Source organism: Entelurus aequoreus, linkage group LG10 (assembly GCF_033978785.1).
Source record: "Entelurus aequoreus isolate RoL-2023_Sb linkage group LG10, RoL_Eaeq_v1.1, whole genome shotgun sequence".
NCBI lineage: Eukaryota > Metazoa > Chordata > Actinopteri > Syngnathiformes > Syngnathidae > Entelurus > Entelurus aequoreus.
In genome coordinates this window covers 41,147,642-41,174,061 of record NC_084740.1, presented here as the reverse complement: position 1 = coordinate 41,174,061, position 26,420 = coordinate 41,147,642, and the positions used below count along the sequence as shown (strand labels likewise).

The 26,420-nt window shown below is 36.8% G+C and overlaps 1 protein-coding gene across 1 annotated transcript in view; it reads right to left on the bottom strand.

Moving 5' to 3' along the window:
• gbe1b (glucan (1,4-alpha-), branching enzyme 1b) overlaps positions 1-26,420 on the bottom strand; it is a 341,974-nt gene that overhangs the window by 229,866 nt on the left and 85,688 nt on the right. Inside the window, exon 8 of the mRNA XM_062060878.1 lies at positions 21,779-21,988. Coding sequence (XP_061916862.1) covers positions 21,779-21,988 — 210 coding nt within the window. The remainder of the gene's footprint in view (positions 1-21,778; positions 21,989-26,420) is intronic.

The window sequence follows — 26,420 nt, the reverse complement described above, 5'->3', positions numbered from 1 at the left end:
TTATTTATCTTAACATAATTAAGGTTTTTGTACTGGTTTTAGTTCTTTAGTTTTAATAACTGCTGTTGGTCAAGAACTTTGGAGAATGTACATGCATGTTTCTTAATAAATACATGTTTGAAGCAATTCTTACCTTTTAGTATTCATCCTTGCATTACATAGCATTTAATGTTTTCATGGTATATCATTTTTTGTCATGTTTTAAATCTGTTACTGTTACTGAAGCTTGATTTGAAAAGAAATCGTGAGTCAAAATCGAAATCGCAATTTCTGTCAGAAAAATCGTGATCAGATTTTTTCCTGAAATCGTTCAGCCCTAATCACACTTAATATCAAACAAGCTAATACGCCGCAGGACTGGTTGTATTGCACATGGTATCGCACAAGTAAACACTCTGCAGGACTGCTTGTATCGCACATGATATCACACAAAAGTAAACACGCAACTTGTATCACACATGACATCAGACAAGTTAATACGCTACAGGACTGCTTGCATTGCACATGATATCACACACAGCAGGACTGCTTGTATCGCATATGATATCAAACAAAAGTAAACACGCAACTTGTATCATACTTGATATCAGACAAGTTAATACGCCGCAGGACTGCTTGTATCGCACATGGTACCCCACAAGTAAACACTCTGCAGGACTGCTTGTATCGCATATGATATCACACACAAGTAAACGCACAGCACGACTGCTTGTATCGCACATGATATCACACGGTAGTAAACACGCTGCAGGACTGCTTGTATCGTACAAGATATCCCACAAAATTAAACACGCAACTTGTATCACACATGATATCAGACACAAGTTAATACGCCACACTTGTATTGCACATGATATCACACAAGTAAACACTCTGCAGGACTGCTTGTATCGCCATGATATCACACACAAGTAAACGCACAGCAGGACTGCTTGTATCGCACATTATATCAAACAAAAGTAAACACGCAACTTGTATCACACATGATATCAGACACAAGTTAATACGCCGCAGGACTACTTGTATCGCACATGATATCACACAAGTAAACACTCTGCAGGACTGCTTGTATCGCACATGATATCACACAAAAGTAAACACGCAACTTGTATCACACTTGATATCAGACAAGTTAATACGCTACAGTACTGCTTGCATCGCACATGATATCACAAGTAAACATTCTGCAGGACTGCTTGTATCGCATATGATATCACACACAAGTAAACGCACAGCAAAACTGCTTGTATCGCACATGATATCACACGGCAGTAAACATGCTGCAAGACTGCTTGTATCGCACAAGATATCTCACAAAATCAAATACGCAACTTGTATCACACATGATATCAGACAAGTTAATACGCTACAGGACTGCTTGTATCGCACATGATATCACACAAGTAAACACTCTGCAGGACAGCTTGTATCGCACATGATATCACACACACGTAAACGCACAGCAGGACTGCTTGTATCGCACATGATATCAAACAAAAGTAAACACGCAATTTGTATCACACATGATATCAGACACAAGTTAATTTTGCCGCAGGACTGCTTGTATTGCACATGATATCACACAAGTAAACACTCTGCAGGACTGCTTGTATCGCACATGATATCACACAAAAGTAAACACACAACTTGTATCACACATTATATCAGACACAAGTTAATACGCTACAGGACTGCTTGCATCGCACATGATATCACAAGTAAACATTCTGCAGGACTGCTTGTATCGCATATGATATCACACACAAGTAAATGCACCGTGTATATTGTACATATTACATATTGTTATGAAGGTGTCTGTTACTACATTATATATATACTTGCAGTGTGTATATTGTACATATTACATAGTGTTATGATGGTGTGTGTTACTACATTATATATATACTTGCAGTGTGTATATTGTACATATTACATATTGTTATGAAGGTGTTTGTTACTACATTATATATATACTTGCAGTGTGTATATTGTACATATTACATATTGTTATGAAGGTGTCTGTTACTACATTATACATATACTTGCAGTGTGTATATTGTACATATTACATATTGTTATAAAGGTGTCTGTTACTACATTATATATAAACTTGCGGTGTGTATATTGCACATATTACATATTGTTATGATGTGTCTGTTACTACATTATATATATACTTGCAGTGTGTATATTGTACATATTACATATTGTTATGAAGGTGTCTGTTACTACATTATATATATACTTGCAGTGTGTATATTGTACATATTGTTATGAAGGTGTCTGTTACTATATTATATATATACTTGCAGTGTGTATATTGTACATATTACATATTGTTATGAAGGTGTTTGTTACTACATTATATATATACTTGCAGTGTGTATATTGTACATATTACATATTGTTATGAAGGTGTCTGTTACTACATTATATATATACTTGCAGTGTGTATATTGTACATATTACATATTGTTATAAAGGTGTCTGTTACTACATTATATATATACTTGCGGTGTGTATATTGCACATATTACATATTGTTATGATGTGTCTGTTACTACATTATATATATACTTGCAGTGTGTATATTGTACATATTACATATTGTTATGAAGGTGTCTGTTACTACATTATATATATACTTGCAGTGTGTATATTGTACATATTGTTATGAAGGTGTCTGTTACTATATTATATATATACTTGCAGTGTGTATATTACATATTGTTATGAAGGTGTCTGTTACTACATTATATATATACTTGCAGTGTGTATATTGTACATATTGTTATGAAGGTGTCTGTTACTATATTATATATATACTTGCAGTGTGTATATTACATATTGTTATGAAGGTGTCTGTTACTACATTATATATATACTTGCAGTGTGTATATTGTACATATTACATATCGTTATGAAGGTGTCTGTTACTACATTATATATATACTTGCAGTGTGTATATTGTACATATTGTTATGAAGGTGTCTGTTACTATATTATATATATACTTGCAGTGTGTATATTGTACATATTACATATTGTTATGAAGGTGTCTGTTACTACATTATATATATACTTGCAGTGTGTATATTGTACATATTGTTATGAAGGTGTCTGTTACTATATTATATATATACTAGCAGTGTGTATGTTGTACACATTACATATTGTTATGAAGGTGTTTGTTACTACATTATATATATACTTGCAGTGTGTATATTGTACATATTACATATTGTTATAAAGGTGTCTGTTACTACATTAGATATATACTTGCAGTGTGTATATTGTACATATTACATATTGTTATGAAGGTGTCTGTTACTACATTATATATACTGTATATACTTGCAGTGTGTATATTGTACATATTGTTATGAAGGTGTCTGTTACTACATTATATATATATATATATATATATATATATATTTATATATATATATATATATATATATATATATATATATATATATATATATATATATATATATATATATATATATATATACTTGCAGTGTGTATATTGTACATATTGTTATGAAGGTGTCTGTTACTACATTATATATATACTTGCAGTGTGTATATTGTACATACTGTTATGAAGGTGTCTGTTACTGCATTATATATATATATATATATATATATATATATATATATATATATATATATATATATATATATATATATATATATATATATATATATATATATATGCAGTGTGTATATTGTACATATTGTTATGGTGTATGTTACTGCATTATATATATATATATACTTGCAGTGTGTATAATAATAATAATAATAATAATAATAACTGGGATTTATATAGCGCTTTTCTAAGTACCCAAAGTCGCTTTACATGTTAAAAACCCATCATTCATTCACACCTAGTGGTGGTAAGCTACTTTCGTAGCCACAGCTGCCCTGGGGTAGACTGACGGAAGCGTGGCTGCCAATTTGCGCCTACGGCCCCTCCGACCACCACCTATCATTCATTCAACATTCATTCACCGGTGTGAGCGGCACCGGGGGCAAGGGTGAAGTGTCCTGCCCAAGGACACGACGGCATGGTAAGAGGCGGGGAGCGAACCTGCAACCCTCAGGTTTCTGACACGGGCGCTCTACCCACTACGCCCCAGTATATTGTACATATTGTTATGAAGGTGTATGTTACTGCATTATATATATATACTTGCAGTGTGTATATTGTACATATTACATAATGTTATGAAGGTGTCGGTTACTACATTATATATATACTTGCAGTGTGTATATTGTACTTATTACATATTTTTATGAAGGTGTCTGTTACTACATTGTAAATATTTATACTTGCAGTGTGTATATTGTACATATTACATATTTTTATGAAGGAGTCTGTTACTACATTATATATACACTTGCAGTGTGTATATTGTACATATTACATATTGTTATGAAGGTGTCTGTTACTACATTATATATATACTTGCAGTGTGTATATTGTACATATTACATATTGTTATGAAGGTGTCTGTTACTACATTATATATATACTTGCAGTGTGTATATTGTACATATTACATATTGTTATGAAGGTGTCTGTTACTACATTATATATATACTTGCAGTGTGTATATTGTACATATTACATATTGTTATGAAGGTGTCTGTTACTACATTATATATATACTTGCAGTGTGTATATTGTACATATTACATATTGTTATGAAGGTGTCTGTTACTACATTATATATATACTTGCAGTGTGTATATTGTACATATTACATATTGTTATGAAGGTGTCTGTTACTACATTATATATATACTTGCAGTGTGTATATTGTACATATTACATATTGTTATGAAGGTGTCTGTTATTACATTATATATATACTTGCAGTGTGTATATTGTACATATTACATATTGTTATGAAGGTGTCTGTTACTACATTATATATATACTTGCAGTGTGTATATTGTACATATTACATATTGTTATGAAGGTGTCTGTTATTACATTATATATATACTTGCAGTGTGTATATTGTACATATTACATATTGTTATGAAGGTGTCTGTTACTACATTATATATATACTTGCAGTGTGTATATTGTACATATTACATATTGTTATGAAGGTGTCTGTTACTATTTCCAAGCGCTTTTTATCATCTTTAAAATCCTAAAAAAAAAATGAAAAAATAAAAGATGTGGGCTCTTGTCTCTCATAATGATTGTGAGTGAGTGGCCCTTTAAGAGCCGTGTCACTTCCTGGAGAATGGCCCTTGATGCCTCATTACGTGTTGGTGCTGTCAAAAGTCATCTCTACTTTATCCTTTACGACGCACCTCAAAAGCCTCATTTTCTACGGTGCTCTGCTCTGGGTTTTATGCGATACCGATCCTCCATCAGCGATATCAGCTGATACCATCACAAGTGGAACCTGCAGTCGGATTTCTTAGCTCAGTGTAAGATTAAAAAAAAAAGTTTGCTTTATTCGATAGCGACATAAATATGTATTCATATGTGGCAGCACGCTGGTGCAGGTCTTGGTGCTGCAGCCGGGCTCTTGCCAAGCATGCTGGGAAAAAAAAAAAAAAAAAGACACTGTCGCCTGCGAGACAAAATGTCGTCTTTAGGGAGTCACTGGCAGCCTTTCAAGTTCATGCAGCCAACAGTTTGTCTACAAACACTTTTTGTAGATGCACTTTGCTTCAACTGGACATTAAAGGCCTACTGAAATGATTTTTTTAAATTTAATGGTATTGGTATCTGATAAAAAAAAAAGGCATGCCCCTACCGGAAGTAGCGTGACGTAGTCAATTGAACATATCCGCAAAGTTCCCTATTGTTTACAATGATGGCCGCATGAAGTGAGAGAGATTCGGACCGAGAAAGCGACAATTACCCCATTAATTTGAGCGAGGATGAAAGATGTGTGGATGAGTGAAGTGCAAGTGAAGGACTAGTGGGGAGTGGATGCGATTCAGATAGGGAAGATGCTGTGAGAGGCGGGGGTGACCTGATATTCAGCTGCGAATGACTACAACAGTAAATAAACACAAGACATATATATACTCTATTAGCCACAACACAACCAGGCTTATATTTAATATGCCACAAATTAATCCCGCATAACAAACACCTATGTGTTTGTTATGCTAGCTCCTAGCTCCTATGCTAGCTCCTAGCTCCATATAAGCCGCCAATCCAATTCAAACACCTGCACAACACACACAATCACTCAGCCCAAAAGACCGTTCACCTAACCCAAGGTTCATAAAGCTTATATATTTAAACAAAGTAACGTACGTGACGCGCACGTACTGGCAAGCGATCAAATGTTTGGAAGCGCAGCTGCTACTCACGGTACCTGATATTCAGCTGGGAATGACTAAAACAGTAAATAAACACAAGACATATATATACTCTATTAGCCACAACACAACTAGGCTTATATTTAATATGCCACAAATTAATCCTGCATAAAAACACCTACGTGTTTGTTATGCTAGCTCCTAGCTCCTCTGCTAGCTCCTAGCTCCATAGAACACGCCAATACAATTCAAACACCTGATCAACACACACAATCACTCAGCCCAAAGGACCGTTCACCTAACCCAAGGTTCATAAAGCTTATAAATTTAAACAAAGTTACGTACGTGACGCGCACATACGGCCAAGCGATCAAATGTTTGGAAGCCAAAGCTGCATACTCACGGTAGCACGTCTGCGTCTTTGTCATCCAAATCAAAGTAATCCTGGTAAGAGTCTGTGTTGTCCCAGTTCTCTACAGACGTCTGTGTATCGAAGTCAAAAGTCCTCCTAGTTAGAGTCTCTGTTATCCGAGTTCTTCCATCTTGACTGCATCTTTCGGGAATGTAAACAATGAAACACCGGCTGTGTTGTGTTGCTGCTGACTTCCTTCGCAAAATACGTCCGCTTTGCACCGACAACTTTCTTCTTTGCTTGCTCAGCTTCTTTCTCCATATTGCAATGAACATAATTGCAACAGATTCACCAACACAGATGTCCAGGATACATCCAGAATGAGATGAAAACAGCTATTTCGTATTGGCTTCAATGTGGAAGCCATACCCGTGTTCCCCGGGCTACGTCACACGCATACGTCATCCTCAGAGGCGTTTCGAACCGGAAGTTTAGCGGCAAATTTAAAATTGCACTTTATAAGTTTATAAGTATTGGCATGTGTTGCAATGTTAAGATTTCATCATTGATATATAAACTATCAGACTGAGTGGTCGCTAGTAGTGGCTTTCAGTAGGCCTTTAAAGACCTTCCAACGTCTTCCAACTGATGACAAAATGTTCCTTTCAACTCACTAAAACGTGTTTAACTTTGTGTCTGATTAGTTTCCTGCTCCAGTTGTCTGTAACTCGCCATGTCAGCATTATTCAAGTGCAAAAACAAATAGTTGTTCAACAATAAAAAAACGCTACTTTGGATGCAGGCCACTTTTCTCATATTAAAACTTCATTCGTATACAATTTGGACTTATTCTCATAATATTTGTACTTTATTCTCGTAAAATTAAGACTTGGTTTTATGATAATAAAACTTTATCAAAAAAATACTTTTTTCTAGGGATGTCCGATAATATCGGCCTGCCGATATTATCGGCCGATATACGCGTTAAAATGTAATATCGGAAATTATCGGTATCGTTTTTTTTATTATCGGTATCGTTTTTGTTTTTTTAATTAAATCCACATAAAAAACACAAGATACACTTACAATTAGTGCACCAACCCAAAAAACCTCCCTCCCCCATTTACACTCATTCACACAAAAGGGTTGTTTCTTTCTGTTATTAATATTCTGCTTCCTACATTATATATCAATATATATCAATACAGTCTGCAAGGGATACAGTCCGTAAGCACACATGATTGTGCGTGCTGCTGGTCCACTAATAGTACTAACCTTTAACAGTTAATTTTACTCATTTTCATTCATTACTAGTTTCTATGTAACTGTTTTTATATTGTTGTACTTTCTTTTTTATTCAAGAAAATGTTTTTAATTTATTTATCTTATTTTACAAATTGTTTTAAAAAGTACCTTATCTTCACCAAACCTGGTTGTCCAAATTAGGCATAATAATGTGTTAATTCCACGACTGCATATATCGGTTGATATCGGTATCGGTAATTAAAGAGTTGGACAATATCGGAATATCGGATATCGGCAAAAAGCCATTATCGGACATCCCTACTTTTTTCTCAATATTTAAAAATTGAATAAAAAAATAAAAAAAGACAGACATCCTGCACAAGAGTCATACAAGAACACGCGTACGAAAAGCACGCCGGGCGTTGGGCCTCCTTCCCGTATCGCACCGATCCACGGACATATTTGAAGGTGGTCAGATTACGTTCTCTCAGATCGCATGGAAGTCTCGCGGTCTGGTCTAGTCCCGCCAACTGGCTGAACGTAAGTAGTGTTGGGGCCAAATGACGCTTGATTCACTTGGCCAGCGGCTCAAGGTGACTCTGGCGTCTTTGGAAGAAACGGCGGCCAATGAATTAGGCCGACATGCTTCTTCGCCCTCGTACGAACGCAAAACATCGCACGTCCTCAGATTTGAAGGGGAATGTTGCCTATCATTCGCAATCCTCATGTAAGACAAGAACACGAGGTTGGTTTTTTTGTAAGAGGTGGCTAACAACGCAGCTCAAAGGACGAGACTATTACTGCCTTTAAAGGCCTACTGAAAGCCACTACTACCGACCACGCACTCTGATAGTTTATATATCAATGATGAAATGTTAACATTGCAACACATGCCAATACGGCCGGGTTAACTTATAAAGTGACATTTTAAATTTCCCGCCACACTTCCGCTTGAAAACGTCTCGGTATGATGACGTATGCGCGTGACGTAGCCAGTTTAACAGAGGTATGGCTTCCCCATTGAAGCAAATACGAAATAGCTCTGTTTTCATCTCATTATTCCACAGTATTCTGGACATCTGTGTTGGTGAATCTGTTGCAATTTGTTCATTGCATTATGGAGAAAGAAGCTGAGCAAGCAAAGAAGAAAGTTGTCGGTGCGAAGCGGATATTTTGCGAGGGAAGTCAGCAACACAACACAGCCAGTGTTTGTTTGCATTCCCGAAAGATGCAGTCAAGATCGAAGAACTCGGACAACAGAGACTCTAACCAGGAGGACTTTGATTTGGATACACAGACGCGATACCGTGAGTACGTAGCTGTGCTTCCAAACATTTGATCGCTTGCTATAACTAGCTCGAGCTAGGAGCTAGCATAAAAAACACCTAGGTGTTTGTTATGCGGGATTCATTTGTGGCATATTAAATATAAGCCTGGTTGTGTTGTGGCTAATAGAGTATATATATATGTCTTGTGTTTATTTACTGTTGTAGTCATTCCCAGCTGAATATCAGGTCCCACCCGTGCGCTTCCAAACATTTGATCGCTTGCCCGTACGTGCGTGTCACGTACGTAACTTTGGTTAAATATATAAGCTTTATGAACCTTGGGTTAGGTGAACGGTCCTGTGGGCTGAGTGAGTGTGTGTGTTGTGCAGATGTTTGAATTGTATTGGCGGGTTATATATACGGGATCCCGTCCATATTACCCGCTCGAGCTATAACTAGCTCGAGCTAGTAGCTAGTAGCTAGGAGCTAGCATAACAAACACCTAGGTGTTTGTTATGCGGGATTAATTTGTGGCATATTAAATATAAGCCTGGTTGTGTTGTGGCTAATAGAGTATATATATGTCTTGTGTTTATTTACTGTTGTAGTCATTCCCAGCTGAATATCAGGTCACCCCCGGCTCTCACAGCATCTTTCCTATCTGAATCGCTTCCACTCCCCACTAGTCCTTCACTTGCATTTTCCTCATCCACAAATCTTTCATCCTCGCTCAAATTAATGGGGAAATCGTCGCTTTCTCTGTCCGAATCTCTCTCACTTCTGGCGGCCATCATCGTAAACAATAGGGAACTTTGTGGATATGTTCAATTGACTACGTCACGCTACTTCCGGTAGGGGCAAGCCTTTTTTTTTTATCAGATACCAAAAGTTGCGATCTTTATCGTCGTTGTTTTATACTAAATCCTTTGAACAAAAATATGGCAATATTGCGAAATGATCAAGTATGACACACAGAATAGATCTGCTATCCCCGTTTAAATAAAAAAAAATTCATTTCAGTAGGCCTTTAAAGCCCTTAAAAAAACATCCAAAAAGCGCCAACAATACTCCATTTACAGGTCATGACCTGAATAATAAGCATTATTAGCAATATTGTTATTATAAGCGCTAACGCTGAGGAACTACTTTTAGCGGCGCCGTGACCACAGAGAGCTACCTAGCTTATGCTGCTATATTGCCATATAGAGCTGCTGCATCGCCTTTGAGTTGGTGAAAGTTAATTCTAGATTATAAATCATGCCTCTCACCTTAATAGTAGAAGGTTGTGGACATAAACCCACAAGTTGGTCCACTTTGACATCAGACATGGCGAGAACGACACCAAAAAAATGCTAATTTTTAACCCACATTAGGACTGTGATGAATTGTTCATGTAAAGGGAAAGCTACAAACATCCCATCAGTCTTTATCCTAGTGAGAGCAGACATTGTACAGTAAGTTGTTGTTTTATTATGTTGATAGTTTGCATATCTTGTTTAGCACTTAGCAATACCGCTACATGATGCTTAGTGTTTGACTAAAGCTGCATCTGTTTAGCACACAGCTTCTAAAACTTGTGGATCATCCTCCTTTTGTTCAGGCTCAAAAATATTAGTTTCTGGATCATAACTTGTCCCAAAGTAAATAATGCATGTAATTATGAGTATTAATGCATTACATACCGTATTTTTCGGAGTATAAGTCGCTCCGGAGTATAAGTCGCACCGGCCGAAAATGCATAATAAAGAAGGAAAAAAACATATAAGTCGCACTTTTGGGGGAATTTTTTTAGATAAAACCCATCATCAAGAATAGACATTTGAAAGGCAATTTAAAATGTCTAAAGAATAGTGAACAACAGGCTGAATAAGTGTACGTTATATGAGGCATAAATAACCAACTGAGAACGTGCCTGGTATGTTAACGTAACATATTATGGTAAGAGTCATTCAAATAACTATAACATATAGAACATGCTATACGTTTACCAAACAATCTGTCACTCCTAATCGCTAAATCCCATGAAATCTTATACGTCTAGTCTCTTACGTGAATGAGATAAATAATATTATTTAATATTTTACGCTAATGTGTTTATAATTTCACACATAAGTCGCTCCTGAGTATTAGTCGCACCAAACTATGAAAAAAACTGCGACTTATAGTCCGAAAAATACGGTAATTTGCATATCTTGTTTAGCACTTAGCAATACCGCTACATGATGCTTAGTGTTTGACTAAAGCTGCATCTGTTTAGCACACAGCTTCTAAAACGTGTGGATCATCCTCCTTATATTCAGGCTCAAAAATATTAGTGTCTGGATCATTACTTGTCCCAAAGTAAATAATGCATGTAATTATGAGTATTAATGCATTACATACCGTATTTTTCGGAGTATAAGTCGCTCCGGAGTATAAGTCGCACCGGCCGAAAATGCATAATAAAGAAGGAAAAAAAAACATATTTAAGTCGCACTTTTGGGGGAAATGTATTTGATAAAAGCCAACACCAAGAATAGACATTTGAAAGGCAATTTAAAATAAATAAACAATAGTGAACAACAGGCTGAATAAGTGTACGTTATATGAGGCATAAATAACCAACTGAGAACGTGCCTGGTATGTTAACGTAACATATTATGGTAAGAGTCATTCAAATAACTATAACATATAGAACATGCTATACGTTTACCAAACAATCTGTCACTCCTAATCGCTAAATCCCATGAAATCTTATACGTCTAGTCTCTTACGTGAATGAGCTAAATAATATTATTTGATATTTTACGCTAATGTGTTAATCATTTCACACATAAGTCGCTCCTGAGTATTAGTCGCACCAAACTATGAAAAAAACTGCGACTTATAGTCCGAAAAATACGGTAATTTGCATATCTTGTTTAGCACTTAGCAATACTGCTACATGATGCTTAGTGCTTGACTAAACCTGCATCTGTTTAGCACACAGCTTCTAAAACTCATCCTCCTTATATTCAGGCTCAAAAAATATTAGTTTCTGGATCATAACTTGTCCCAAAGTAAATAATACATGTAATTATGAATATTAATACATTACATATATACACTTAAAGTGTGTATGAATGGGACGGCGTGGCGGGGTTGGGAGAGTGGCCGTGCCAGCAACCTGAGGGTTCCTGGTTCAATCCCCACCTTCTACCAACTTCGTCACGTCCGTTGTGTCCTTGAGCAAGACACTTCACCCTTGCTCCTGATGGGTCGTGGTTAGGGCCTTGCATGGCAGCTCCCGCCATCAGTGTGTGAGTGTGTGTGTGTGAATGGGTGAATATGGAAATATTGTCAAAGCGCTTAGAGTACCTTGAAGGTAGAAAAGCACAATACAAGTGTAACCCATTTACCATTTATGTAGAACCTTGATGGAGGTTTTGGACGTTTATTAGCACGCTTTATTGGCGGAATAGAGCGACATTTAGCTGACTTTTGTTCGCATTTATTTACGATTTAGAACGCATAAAAAAAGAAAAACGTGTTCTTGTCTTACATAAGGAGTGTGAACGATAGACAATTTTCCAAATAAAAAGTGCATTTCACCTTTAAAAGCTGGGAAAAGGTTTATTCTGCTAGAAAAAAAAATGTCCTCCAATGTTTTCAAGGGCGGTTGAGCGCCACACAAATGCACTGAAAATTAGAAATTAATATTTAACATGCTTCAATATATTAGAAAGCGGCCCTGCCAGATTTTTTGGGGAGAGATAGCAAAAAGCTCACCAAGTAGAGCAAATGTATACATAAATAATTGCAGTCATAAATTATTTTTTTTTACAGGGAACATTTGCCACGAAACGAAACAATTTTATTGTTGTCATTTCAGCGCTTTAAAGAGGTCATATGATTTTGTTCTATATGTAAAATACTTCCTTGTGGTCTACAAAACATGGCATGGTGGTTCTTTGATCATTCTAGCACTTTAGCACATTTTCTCTTGTTGTCATATTAGCAATTAAGCACATTTTATTGTTGTCATAGCACTATAGCGCTAAATTATTGCTTCTCCCGCTGCGGTTGCTCCTAATGGGCCACTCTGAAGGCTGTAACACAGCGGACACATCTTTTTGTTGTCGTGGTGGCCATTTTAGCATATTTATGTTGTCATTATAACACTCTGGCACAGTTTTGTTTGTTTTGTTTTGTTGTCATTTTAGCGTTTTAGGACATCTTATGTTGTCATTTCAGCAGTTGAGCACATTTGTGTTGTTGTCATAGCACTATAGCCCTAAATTTAGCACGTGTTGTCATTTTAGCACTTTAACACAGTGTTGTTGTCATTATAGCACTTCAGCACATTCGTTGTTGCGTTTAGAGTTTTAGCACGTGTTGTCATTTTAGAACTTTAGCACATGTTGTCATTTTATCACTTCAGCACATGTTTGTTGTTGTCATAGCACTATAGCCCTAAATTTAGCACATTTGTTTGTTTTATTTTAGCACATTATTGTTATTATAGCACTATAGCCCTAAATTTAGCACATTTGTTGTCATTTTAGCACTTCAACACATTATGTTGTTGTCATTTTAACACTATAGCACATGTGTTGTCATTATAGCATTTTACCGCTAAATTTAGCACATTTTTGTTATAATGTTATCCTTTTAGCAAATGTATTGCTATTTTAGCACTCTAGCACTTTAAAGGGATCATTTTGTGATTTTTTTCTACATTTAAACACTTCCTTGTTTGTGTTGTCATTGTTGCCATTTTAGCACTTTAATGTTGTCATTAGAGCACTCTAGCACAGTTTTGTTGTTGTCATAGCACTATAGCCCTACATTTAGCACATTTGTGGTCATTTTAGCATTTTAACACAGTGTTGTCATTATAGCACTTCAGCACATTCGTTGTTGTTGCGGTTAGTTTAACACTTTAGAGTTTTAGCACGTGTTGTCATTTTAGCACTTCAGCACGTTTGTTGTTGTCATAGCACTATAGCCCTACATTTAGCACATTTTTTTATTTTATTTTAGCACTTTAGCATATTATTGTTGTCATTATAGCACTATAGCCCTAAATTTAGGACATTTGTTGTCATTTTAGCACTTCAACACATTATGTTGTTGTCATTTTAACACTGTAGCACATTTGTGTTGTCATAGCACTTTACCGCTAAATTTAGCACATTTTTGTTATAATGTTATCCTTTTAGCAAATGTATTGCTATTTTAGCACTCTAGCACTTTAAAGGGATCATTTTGTGATTTTTTTTCTACATTTAAACACTTCCTTGTTTTTGTTGTCATTGTTGCCATTTTAGCACTGTAATGTTGTCATTATAGCACTCTAGCACAGTTTTGTTGTTGTCATAGCACTATAGCCCTACATTTAGCACATTTGTGGTCATTTTAGCATTTTAACACAGTGTTGTCATTATAGCACTTCAGCACATTCGTTGTTGCGGTTAGTTTAACACTTTAGAGTTTTAGCACGTGTTGTCATTTTAGAACTTTAGCACATGTTGTCATTTTAGCACTTCAGCACGTTTGTTGTTGTCATAGCACTATAGCCCTAAATTTAGCACATTTTTTTATTTTATTTTAGCACTTTAGCACATTATTGTTGTCATTATAGCACTATAGCCCTAAATTTAGGACGTTTGTTGTCATTTTAGCACTTCAACACATTGTGTTGTTGTCATTTTAACACTGTAGCACATTTGTGTTGTCATAGCACTTTTCCGCTAAATTTAGCACATTTTTGTTATAATGTTATCCTTTTAGCAAATGTATTGCTATTTTAGCACTCTAGCACTTTAAAGGGATCATTTTGTGATTTTTTTCTACATTTAAACACTTCCTTGTTTTTGTTGTCATTGTTGCCATTTTAGCACTTTAATGTTGTCATTATAGCACTCTAGCACAGTTTTGTTGTTGTCATAGCACTATAGCCCTACATTTAGCACATTTGTGGTCATTTTAGCATTTTAACACAGTGTTGTTGTCATTATAGCACTTCAGCACATTCGTTGTTGTTGCGGTTAGTTTAACACTTTAGAGTTTTAGCACGTGTTGTCATTTTAGAACTTTAGCACATGTTGTCATTTTAGCACTTCAGCACATGTTTGTTGTTGTCATAGCACTATAGCCCTAAATGTAGCACATTTTTTTGTTTTATTTTAGCACTTTAGCACATTATTGTTGGCATTTTAGCACTGTAGCACATTTTGGTTGTCCTCATAGCACTTTACCGCTGAATTTAGCACATTTTTGTTATAATTGTATCCTTTTAGCAAATGTATTGCTATTTTAGCACTCTAGCACTTTAAAGGGATTATATTGTAAAAAAAAATTCTACATTTAAACACTTCCTTGTTTTTGTTGTCATTGTTGCCATTTCAGCACTTTAATGTTGTCTTTATAGCACTCTAGCACAGTTTTGTTGTTGTCATAGCACTATAGCCCTAAATTTAGCACATTTGTTGTCATTTTAGCACTTTAACACAGTGTTGTTGTCATAGCACTATAGTCCTACATTTGGCACATTAGTTGTCATTTTAGCACTTCAACACATTATGTTGTTTTCATTTTAACACTGTAGCACATTTTTGTTGTCATCATAGCAATTTACCGCTAAATTTAGCACACTTGTTATGTTATCCTTTTAGCAAATGTATTGCTATTTTAGCACTCTAGCACTTTAAAGGGATCATATTGTTATTTTTTTCTATATTCAAACACTTCCTTGTTTTTGTTGTCATTGTTGCCATTTCAGCACTTTAATGTTGTCATTATAGCACTCTAGCACAGTTTTGTTGTTGTCATAGCACTATAGCCCTAAATTTAGCACATTTGTTGTCATTTTAGCACTTCAACACATTATGTTGTTGTCATTTTAACACTGTAGCACATTTTTGTTGTCATCATAGCAATTTACCGCTAAATTTAGCACACTTGTTATGTTATCCTTTTAGCAAATGTATTGCTATTTTAGCACTCTAGCACTTTAAAGGGATCATATTGTTATTTTTTTCTATATTCAAACACTTCCTTGTTTTTGTTGTCATTGTTGCTATTTTAGCACTTTAATGTTGTCATAGCAGTCTCGCAGTTTTCTTGTCATTTTTCCACTTTAGTATATGTATGTTGCTGTCATTATAGCCCTAGAGCCCCATATACGTAAACGTCCCTTCTCCTCACAATGACAACATTTATGTCAATTTCCCTGATATTATTTTTCCTTTACCAGCGGATTTCGTTTTATCGGCCAATTGTGTAACTCCGTCCTGCGAATCATGTGCCTTACTCTCTTGTTGAGTTTAGTGATTATTGATTAGATAAGAACACAAACTTCTCGTACGCATGCTCTTTTTTCATTCATTCGCTCAATTATCCGTCGGAATTAGCATCCACAATTTGGCCTGTTTTTGCCTTTTTCTTCCCGGGTCGCCCGTGAGTCATCCCAGGGGTATTTTTGACATGTTGACCATTGTGGAACTCATTCCCAGGGAGGGATTTTTGAAAATTTTCGTCATTTTTCCATATTTTGGCCTGTTTTTGCCTTTTTCTTCCCAGATCACCTGTGAGTCAGCCCGGAGATATTTTTGACATTTTTCTCATTTTCTGCATTTTTCCAAATCTTGGCCTGTTTTTGCCTTTTTCTTTCCGGGTTGCCTGTGAGTCATCTCGGGAGAATTTTTGACATTTTGACCATTTTGGTAATTTTTCCACATTTTGGCCTGTTTCTGCCTTTTTCTACCCGGGTCGCCTATGAGTCCTCCTGGGGGTATTTTTGCAATTTTTTAGATTTTGACCATTTTCGAAATTTTTCTAATTTTGACCATTTTCTGCACTTTTCCACATTTTGGCCCGTTTTTCCCCGGGTAGCCTGTAAGTCATCCCAGGGGTATTTTTGACAAATAGACCATTTTGGGCATTTTTCCACATTTTGGCCTGTTTCTGCCTTTTTCTACCCGGGTCGCCTATGAGTCCTCCTGGGGGTATTTTTGCAATTTTTTAAATTTTGACCATTTTCGACATTTTTCTAATTTTGACCATTTTCAGCACTTTTCCACATTTTGGCCCGTTTTTTCCCGGGTCGCCTGTGAGTCATCCCAAGGGTATTTTTGACATTTTAACCATTTTGGCTCTTCCCGGGACTTGTGGAACTCACTCCCAGGGAGGGATTTTTGACAATTTTCAGCATTTTTTCACATTTTGGCCTGTTTTTGCCTTTTTCTTCCCAGATCACCTGTGAGTCAGGCTGGGGATATTTTTGACATTTTTCTCATTTTTGGCATTTTCTCAAATTTTGGCCTGTTTTTGCCTTTTTCGTTCCGGGTCGCCTGTGAGTCATCCCGGGGGAATTTTTGACATTTTGACCATTTTTCCACATTTTGGCCTGTTTCTGTCTTTTTCTTCCCGGGTTGCCTGTGAGTCATCCTGGGGGTATTTTTGACATTTTGACCATTTTGGGCATTTTTACACCGTTTGGCTTGTTTCTGCCTTTTTCTTCCTGGGTCGCCTGTGAGTCCTCCTGGGGGTATTTTTTGCCATTTTTATAGTTTTGACCATTTTCGAAATTTTTCTAATTTTGACCATTTTTGGCACTTTTCCACATTTTGGCCTGTTTTTTCCCGGGTCGCCTGTGAGTCATCCCAGGAGTATTTTTGACAGTTTGACCATTTTGGCTTTTCCCTCCGGGACTTGTGGAACTCACTCCCAGGGAGTGATTAGATAAGAACACAAACTTCTCGTACGCATGCTCTTTTTTCATTCATTCGCTCAATTATCCGTCGGAATTAGCATCCACAATTTGGCCTGTTTTTGCCTTTTTTTCCCGGGTCGCCTGTGAGTCATCCCGGGGGGATTTTTGACATGTTTCTCATTTTGACCATTTTCAGCATGTTTCCACATTTTGGCCTGTTTTTGCCTTTTTCTTCCGAGGTCGCCTGTGAGTCAGCCCAGTGATATTTTAGACATTTTTCTAATTTTTAGCATTTTTCCACATTTTGGCCTGCTTTTGTCATTTTCTTCCCAGGTCACCCGTGAGTCCTCCCGGGGGGTATTTTTGCCATTTTTCTAATTTGGACCATTTTTGACATTTTTCAAATTTGGACTATTTTCTGCATTTTTCCACAATTTGGCCTCTTTTAGCCTTTTTCTTCCCAGGTCGCCTGTGAGTCATCCCAAGGGTATTTTTTAAATGTTTCTCATTTTGACCATTTTTGACATTTTTCTCATTTTGACCACTTAACGTTTTTTTGGGGGGGCAAGTTGGAGGGGATTTGTGACTATATTTTCTCGGGATCTCCCTGGAGGAGCTGGACAAAGTGGCTGAAGAGAGGGAAGTCTGGGCTTCTCTGCTTAGGCTGTTGCCCCCGCCACCCCACCTCCAATAAGCGGAAGAAAACGGATGAATGGATATTATATTTTCATGAAATAAAAATTCTATAAATTATGTCAGGGGCCGACAAATAGCCCCCTGTCCGCACTTTGGGCACCCCTGCATAAACTAACAGTTTACGTTGCCACCTGTAAGACAAGTTCTGTCTTTAACATATGCAATGTCTGGTTTTTTTTACAAAATAAAACATCAAGATGGCCGCCGCATACTTTTATTTATTCTAACTTTTATTCAGCAGCTGTGAAAGGACTTGATGTCGCCAGAGCAGATCTTTGGAATACTGACAGCAGACGCGCTGTTTTCAATAAATTGGATCTTTTCAAACAAGAAGGTCTCCAGTCCAACTTGTAACGCCAGAGAAGAAAAAGATAAAGATAAAGATGGCCGCACAGAAGCCACAGACACGGCGGCGGGAAGGAAAACAGATCATTGGCTGGATAGCCGCTATCAGCCGGCGTCTGTCGAGCTAATAGGATGACGGCTGATAGCGACGCCGCCACCTTTTGAAAGCGGCTGCATTCCCCGCTAGCGTTTCCGCCACCCCGCTAGGTGGACTTTCCTCAAACAAAGATGTCCGAACAGACAAACCAGCATGCGGTGGAGCTCCGCTGGGCTTTCACAAACGACTCCTCGCTCGCCGCCCCCCCCTGTTCGCCCATATGTCTAATGAGCGCCGCTGATTGGAGGCCGCCGGTCTAACTAATGAAAGTCACGCTTGTCCTCAACAAAAACTGCACACGCTTTGAAACCAACACTTAAATACCGTCTGAATGCTACATATTATTACTATCAGCTTGTGGAGAATGTCAGTCATTCAGATCAATGAATGTACTTTGAAATAATAGAACATCATTTACTTATAGGACACAATCCAAACAACCTTCCCTTGTCATGGTGCAAAAGAAAATAAATGCAACACATGGTCAACACATTTTTCAAACTTTGACCATTTTCGGCACTTTTCCACATTTTGGCCTGTTTTTTCCCGGGTCGCTTGTGAGTCATCCCAGGGGTATTTTTGACATTTTGACCATTTCGGCTCTTCCCGCCAAGTCTTGTGGAACTCACTCCCAGGGAGGGATTTTTGACCATTTTTGGCATTTTTCCACATTTTGGCCCGTTTTTGCCTTTTTCTTCCTGGGTCGCCTGTGAGTCAGCCCAGTGATATTTTAGAAATGTTTCTAATTTTCGGCATTTTTCCACATTTTGGCCTGTTTTTGCCTTTTTCTTCCCGGGTCACCTGTGAATCCTCCCGGGGGTATTTTTGCCATTTTTGGATGATAAATGCAACACATGGTCACACATAAGAGCTTTTTTTAAAGATGTATGGGTCTTTAGCAGCTGTTCCTTTAAAAAGGAGCCGTTCAAAAGACTGGCTCGTTTTTTAAATATATATATTTTTTTCCTTACCGTTTGTTTTATTTAGGAAACAATAACTAGTATCAGTTAAATCAGGGGTGCCAAGCTAAGGCCCGTTTTTTTTTTTTTTTTAGCAAATTTTGTAAGTATACAGCTCAGGCATATTTTGGTATTTGATGCATGCTAACATTAGCATGCTAGCATTTAAAAATTTTTTTTTCCAGTACACACCTCAGAGTAATGTAATTTGGTACTTGACACATGCTACAGTTAGCATTTTAGCATTCTAGCTTTATTGCTGATTTTGTATGTATACACTTCCGCGTCATATATTTTGTTAATTGACGAATGATACCTGTTAGCATGCTAGCTTTTTTTTTGGGGGGGGCACACTTTGTAAGTATACACTTTAGTCAAATGTTGGTATTTGATGCAAACTAATGTAAGCCTGCTCGCATTAAAAATAAAAAATTCAGTTACACATCTCAAAGTAATATAATATGGTACTTGACACACATTAAAGTCAGCATTTTAGCATGCTATGATTAGCATGCTAGCTTTTTTGCTGATTTTGTACGTATACACCTCAGTGTCATATTTTGTAACTTGACAAATTATACCCGTTAGCATGCTAGCTAATTTTTTTTTTTAATTTTAAGCTAATTTTGTAAGTATACACCTTAGTCAAAGTTGGTATTTGATGCAAACTAATGTAAGCCTGATCGCATTAAAAATAAAAAATTCAGTTACACACTTCAAAGTAATATAATATGGTACTTGACACACATTACAGTTAGCATTTTAGCATGCTATGATTAGCATGCTAGCTTTTTTGCTGATTTTGTACGTACACACCTCAGTGTCATATTTTGTAACTTGACAAATTATACCCGTTAGCATGCTAGCTATTTTTTTTTTTTAATTTTAAGCTAATTTTGTAAGTATACACTTTAGTCAAATGTTGGTATTTGATGCAAACTAATGTAAGCCTGCTCGCATTAAAAATAAAGAATTCAGTTACACACCTCAAAGTAATATAATATAGTACTTGACACGTTACAGTTAGCATTTGAGCATGCTAGCTTTTTTGCATGTATACACCTCAGCATCATATATTTTGTTACTTGACGAATGATACCTGTTAGCATGGTAGCTCTTTTTTTTTTTTTAACAAATTTTGTAAGTCAAATTTGTCAGTCAAATTTTGGTATTTGATGCATACTAACGTAAGCATGCTCGCATTTTTAATGTTTTCATGTACACACCTCAGAGTAATATATATATAGGACTAGACACATGTTACAGTTAGCATGCTAGCAATTTTTTGCTGATTTTGTACGTATACAACTCAGCGTCATATATTTTGTTACTTGACGAATGATACCTGTTAGCATGCCAGCTATTTTTTTAAAACAAATTTTGTAAGTATACACCTCAGTCATATTTTGGTATTTGATGCATGCAAACGTTAGCATGCTAGCATTAAAAAAAAAAAAATCAGGTACACACTTCAGAGTGATAATTTGGTATTTATCATTATCATTTACTTGACATATGTAACATGCTAAAAAAATTTAACTAATTTACCCTCAATGTTTATATATTCTGGTATTTCACTAATGCAAACTGTTAGCATGCTAGCATTTTCAGCTCATTTTGCTCCTATTTTGTGTTACCGGTACTTGATGCTATCTGGCCACCGTGCTAACTGTTAGCATTTCAGTTGGATTTTGGCTCTTCAGCACTCACACAAATATTCTGCCAAAATTGCATTTCCGAGTTCTTTGAAAAAAAAATATTTTATTGTACTGGTTTTGAAGGTGAAAACTACCAAAATGGCTGCGTTTTGGACGCCATAAAAAGGACAGGAAGTACCTGGAATAGTTGAAGAGGCGGCTGTCCCACTGGCTGTGCACCCCCCGAGGGGGCGAGTGGAAGAAACAGGAGTCGGACCCGTCGAAGGCGTTGAGGCCGTCCTCTGTGTTCTTGGAGGCGTGGCTGTGGACGACGTCCAGCAGCACAACGATGCCCAGCGAATGCGCCACGTCGATCAGCTGCTTCAACTCCTCCGGGTTGCCGTAGCGACTGATGACAGAAAAAGAGAGAAACACGTCGGTTGGTTTTGAAGGCGTCATACTAATGCAGGTCTTTGTGAATGTTCTGAACTCCTGTTTCAATGCCGATGTTGTCCAAATAACATTTGACATTGCATATTCAGGTAAAACAATTATAAGGACATAGACATCAGCTAGCGTCTCGATGTTAGTTGTCAGGTTCAAACACTGATGACATCTATTAAACAAGACAATAAGCAAGGAATTAAACAGAGACAGAATAAAATTTGGCTCAATTGAGACGTGTAGACACTGTACCCTTGCACAGTGTCGTCCCACGCCCCTGACGAAAGATTGTACGCCTCCTCTTTTATTTGGACTTTCCCTGATTACATGGCAACAGCTGTTTCTAAGGGACGGGGGTCGTAAACAGCCATCACTTTTGGTTACAGAACAGTTCAAAGAAAAGGTCGTAAACAGTTCACAGAAAAGGTCGTAAAACAGTTCAAAGAAGAGGTCCCTGTAAGGGAGTCAGGTCCTGCTTCCTCTTCGCTTTGTAAATCTCGGGTCAAGACAAATATCTTTCTGTTGATTACAATACATGAAAGAAACAGAACACCTTCATGTTGCTTCCCATCCTACACAGTGGAGTTTTACAAGCCTTCTTCTTGGTAGGATCAAAGACAGCTTTTGTCTGCTCGCCGGGCGAGCTGAACTCAATGTAACACAAATTTGTGTATAACTTAGATACAATTATTCTAACATTAGTCTTTTCTTATATTTTACTAAAGTCATTTACAAAAGGTGAACATGCAAGGCTACAGGCTACCAGCTACAAAACAGCTAAGCAAACAAGCTAGACATAAGTAATAACCGTTGAAGAATAAAACGTGACATTTGTCAACATAAACAAGTATCAAATAAATTAAGTCTCCAGGGCAGTTTAGAAAGTATCCAGTAACAAATGTGTCCGCATCATTAAACTTACTGCGTCATGAGCTTAACTTTGTGAATTACTGTGGCCACTAGTTGTCACCCACATAATAATTAGCACTCCACTTCAACTTAAAGACAGCGCAAGTCCATTCCAGATGGTTAATAATAAATAGGTTAGTGCTTTTCTTAGCTACCATTGTTCTCCGTTTGACTCAGTTCACTTCATCATAACCTCTTCTAACATTCCACACTACTAAATAATACAAGTATGTATGATTCCTGCTGATATCGTTATCGGCCAATACTCAACGCTCCAATATTGGCATCGTATCAGAAGTGACAACATTTTATGTTTGGTATTTTGTCCTTTGTGTACTAAAATTAACCAAAATTTGACCTTAAAAGTGACGCATGCACTAAGTCGTGACTAAGGTGTACAGCAGGGGTGTCCATAAAACATATCATTGAGATGAAAATGTTATGTCGTATTAGGTTTACTTATTTCAAACTACGGCCCACCTGTGTCGTCAATTTGGCCCGCGGGGACGTCATGAGTTAAATAAAGCACCGCATGGAATGAATCTTAATTACCAGGCAGTGTCTGAATGCTGCAGATTTGCTGCCATCTTGTGGAGGATGTGAGTAAATCAGATCGTTGACCCTTGAATGTATTTTGAAACACTCACACAGCATTTACTTAACAACCTTCCCTAGTCAAGGTGCAAAAAATAAATAAATTGCTCAACACAACCTGCTCACTGATATTATAAAAAAAACGTCCAAACATCATAAAAACATTTAAATGACACCCATTTAAATCCATGACGAGGGATGGTGGGAAAAATGTAAAACACTCTCTCCACACGTATCCATGTTTGGTGCATTTCAGCTGCTTGATATTTCTGATTGATCACAAAACTTTAAGGTTGTCATGGAAGTGAACAAAGTAGGAGAATAACTTCCACATTCTCATAATATTTAATTATTATTTTTTTTCCCGATTTTTTAAAATTATGAATTGATTTAGGGGGATATATATATATATTAGAGATGTCGGCCGATAATATCGGCAGACCGATATCGGCCGATAAATGCGTTAAAATGTAATATCGGAAATTATCGGTATCGTTTTTTTTATTATCAGTATCGTTTTTTTTTGTTGTTTTTTTTATTAAATCCACATAAAAAACACAAGATACACTTACAATTAGTGCACCAACCCAAAAAACCTCCCTCCCCCATTTACACTCATTCACACAAAAGGGTTGTTTCTTTCTGTTATTAATATTCTGGTTCCTACATTATATATCAATATATATCAATAGAGTCTGCAAGGGATACAGTCCGTAAGCACACATGATTGTGCGTGCTGCTGCTCCACTAATAATACTAACTTTTAACAGTTAATTTTACTAATTTTCATTAATTACTAGTTTCTATGTAACTGTTTTTATATTGTTTTACTTTCTTTTTTATTTAAGAAAATGTTTTTAATTTATTTATCTTATTTTATTTGATTCATTTTTTTAAAAAGTACCTTATCTTCACCATACCTGGTTGTCCAAATTAGGCATAATAATGTGTTAATTCCACGACTGTATATATCGGTTGATATCGGTATCGGTAATTAAAGAGTTGGACAATATCGGCATATCGGATATCGGCAAAAAGCCATTATCGGACATCCCTAATATATATATATATATATATATATATACCTGTATACCGTATTTCCTTGAATGGCCGCAGGGGCGTTAATTAATTTAAAACCTCCTGTCACTCCTGCGTTTACCGGAAACCGGCGGGATGGCCGTGCATGCGGTAATTATTTTAAAACCTCTTCTCACTCCGGCGTTTACCAAAAGGAATCCATAAAATTTAGGCGTGCGCTTTGAGTGTGATGTAAGCATACCATCATGAAAAGCACATTTAATTAAAAAAACGTTATTACGGTCTTACCTGTACTTATAAATGGAGTCCATTTGCAGCTCCTTCTGACCAAAAGCATCGATAACTTGTTTATAGAAGTCTTCCTTATTTTCTTTCTTCAGTTTTAAAAGTCTCTGTTTCGATGGAGATATTCCTTTAGTTATTACCTCCTGCTTCCATTGAAAGTCCAGTTTAGAAAACTGTTTTATTTTAGATACTGGTATGCAATCCTCCATGTGAAAAAAAATCTCTTGCTGCGTGTGTTCACTTCTTCTGCAGTACCGGAAGTCGCAAGAAGGATCACTAGCGCGGCAGCGCCCTCTACCACCAGGAGGCGGGAGTCATTTAATGACTTATACAGTATTTCACACACGCAGCTACGGTATATTAATAAAACATAGCTGCTTACTGTTCTTTTTAGCATACTGTACCGGTATTCAATAGCTTGGACCTTAAATCCTACTGAAAAGCTATTTATCTTTTTTCCTTTGTGCGATTGTAAACTACTGAAATCAGCTTCCTCCATTTTGAAAATGAGGACAGATGCGTCACTCGTGACGTAACGAATTTGACCCGGTGGAAGTTCTAGCCATATGCTAAATATTTAGCGAAACGAGTTTGACCCGGCGAAAATTATAGACATGCGATAATAAAATTAATATTTTGCGAAACGAATTTGATCCAGCTTCAATAATAAACCGGCGATAAGGCCAAGCATGCGTTAATTATTTTGAGAAACGACTTTGACCCGGCAGTAATTCTAGACGTGCGAATACTATATTCCCTGCGCCAGTTCAAGGAAATACGGTATACAAACCCCGTTTCCATATGAGTTGGGAAATTGTGTTAGATGTAAATATAAACGGAATACAATGATTTTCCAATCATTATCAACCCATATTCAGTTGAATATGCTACAAAGACAACATATTTAAAGTTCAAACTGATAACAATTTTTTTTTGTGCAAATAATCATTAACTTTAGAATTTGATGCCAGCAACACGTGACAAAGAAGTTGGGAAAGGTGGCAATAAATACTGAGAAAGTTGAGGAATGCTCATCAAACACTTATTTGGAACATCCCACTGGTGAACAGGCAAATTGGGAACAGGTGGGTGCCATGATTGGGTATAAAAGTAGATTCCATGAAATGCTCAGTCATTCACAAACAAGGATGGGGCGAGGGTCACCACTTTGTCAACAAATGCCTGAGCAAATTGTTGAACAGTTTAAGAACAACATTTCTCAACCAGCTATTGCAAGGAATTTAGGGATTTCACCATCTACGCTCCGTAATATCATCAAAGGGTTCAGTGAATCTGGAGAAATCACTGCACGTAAGCAGCTAACATCCCTCAGGCGGTACTGCATCAACAAGCGACATCAGTGTGTAAAGGATATCACCACATGGGCTCGGGAACACTTCAGAAACCCACTGTCAGTAACTACAGTCGGTCGCTACATCTGTAAGTGCAAGTTAAAACTCTCCTATGCAATCCAATCCAATCCAAGCCACTTTATTTATATAGCACATATACACAACAAGAATGTTTCCAAAGTGCTGCACAGCCATGTTAAAAACAATATTAAAAACAAT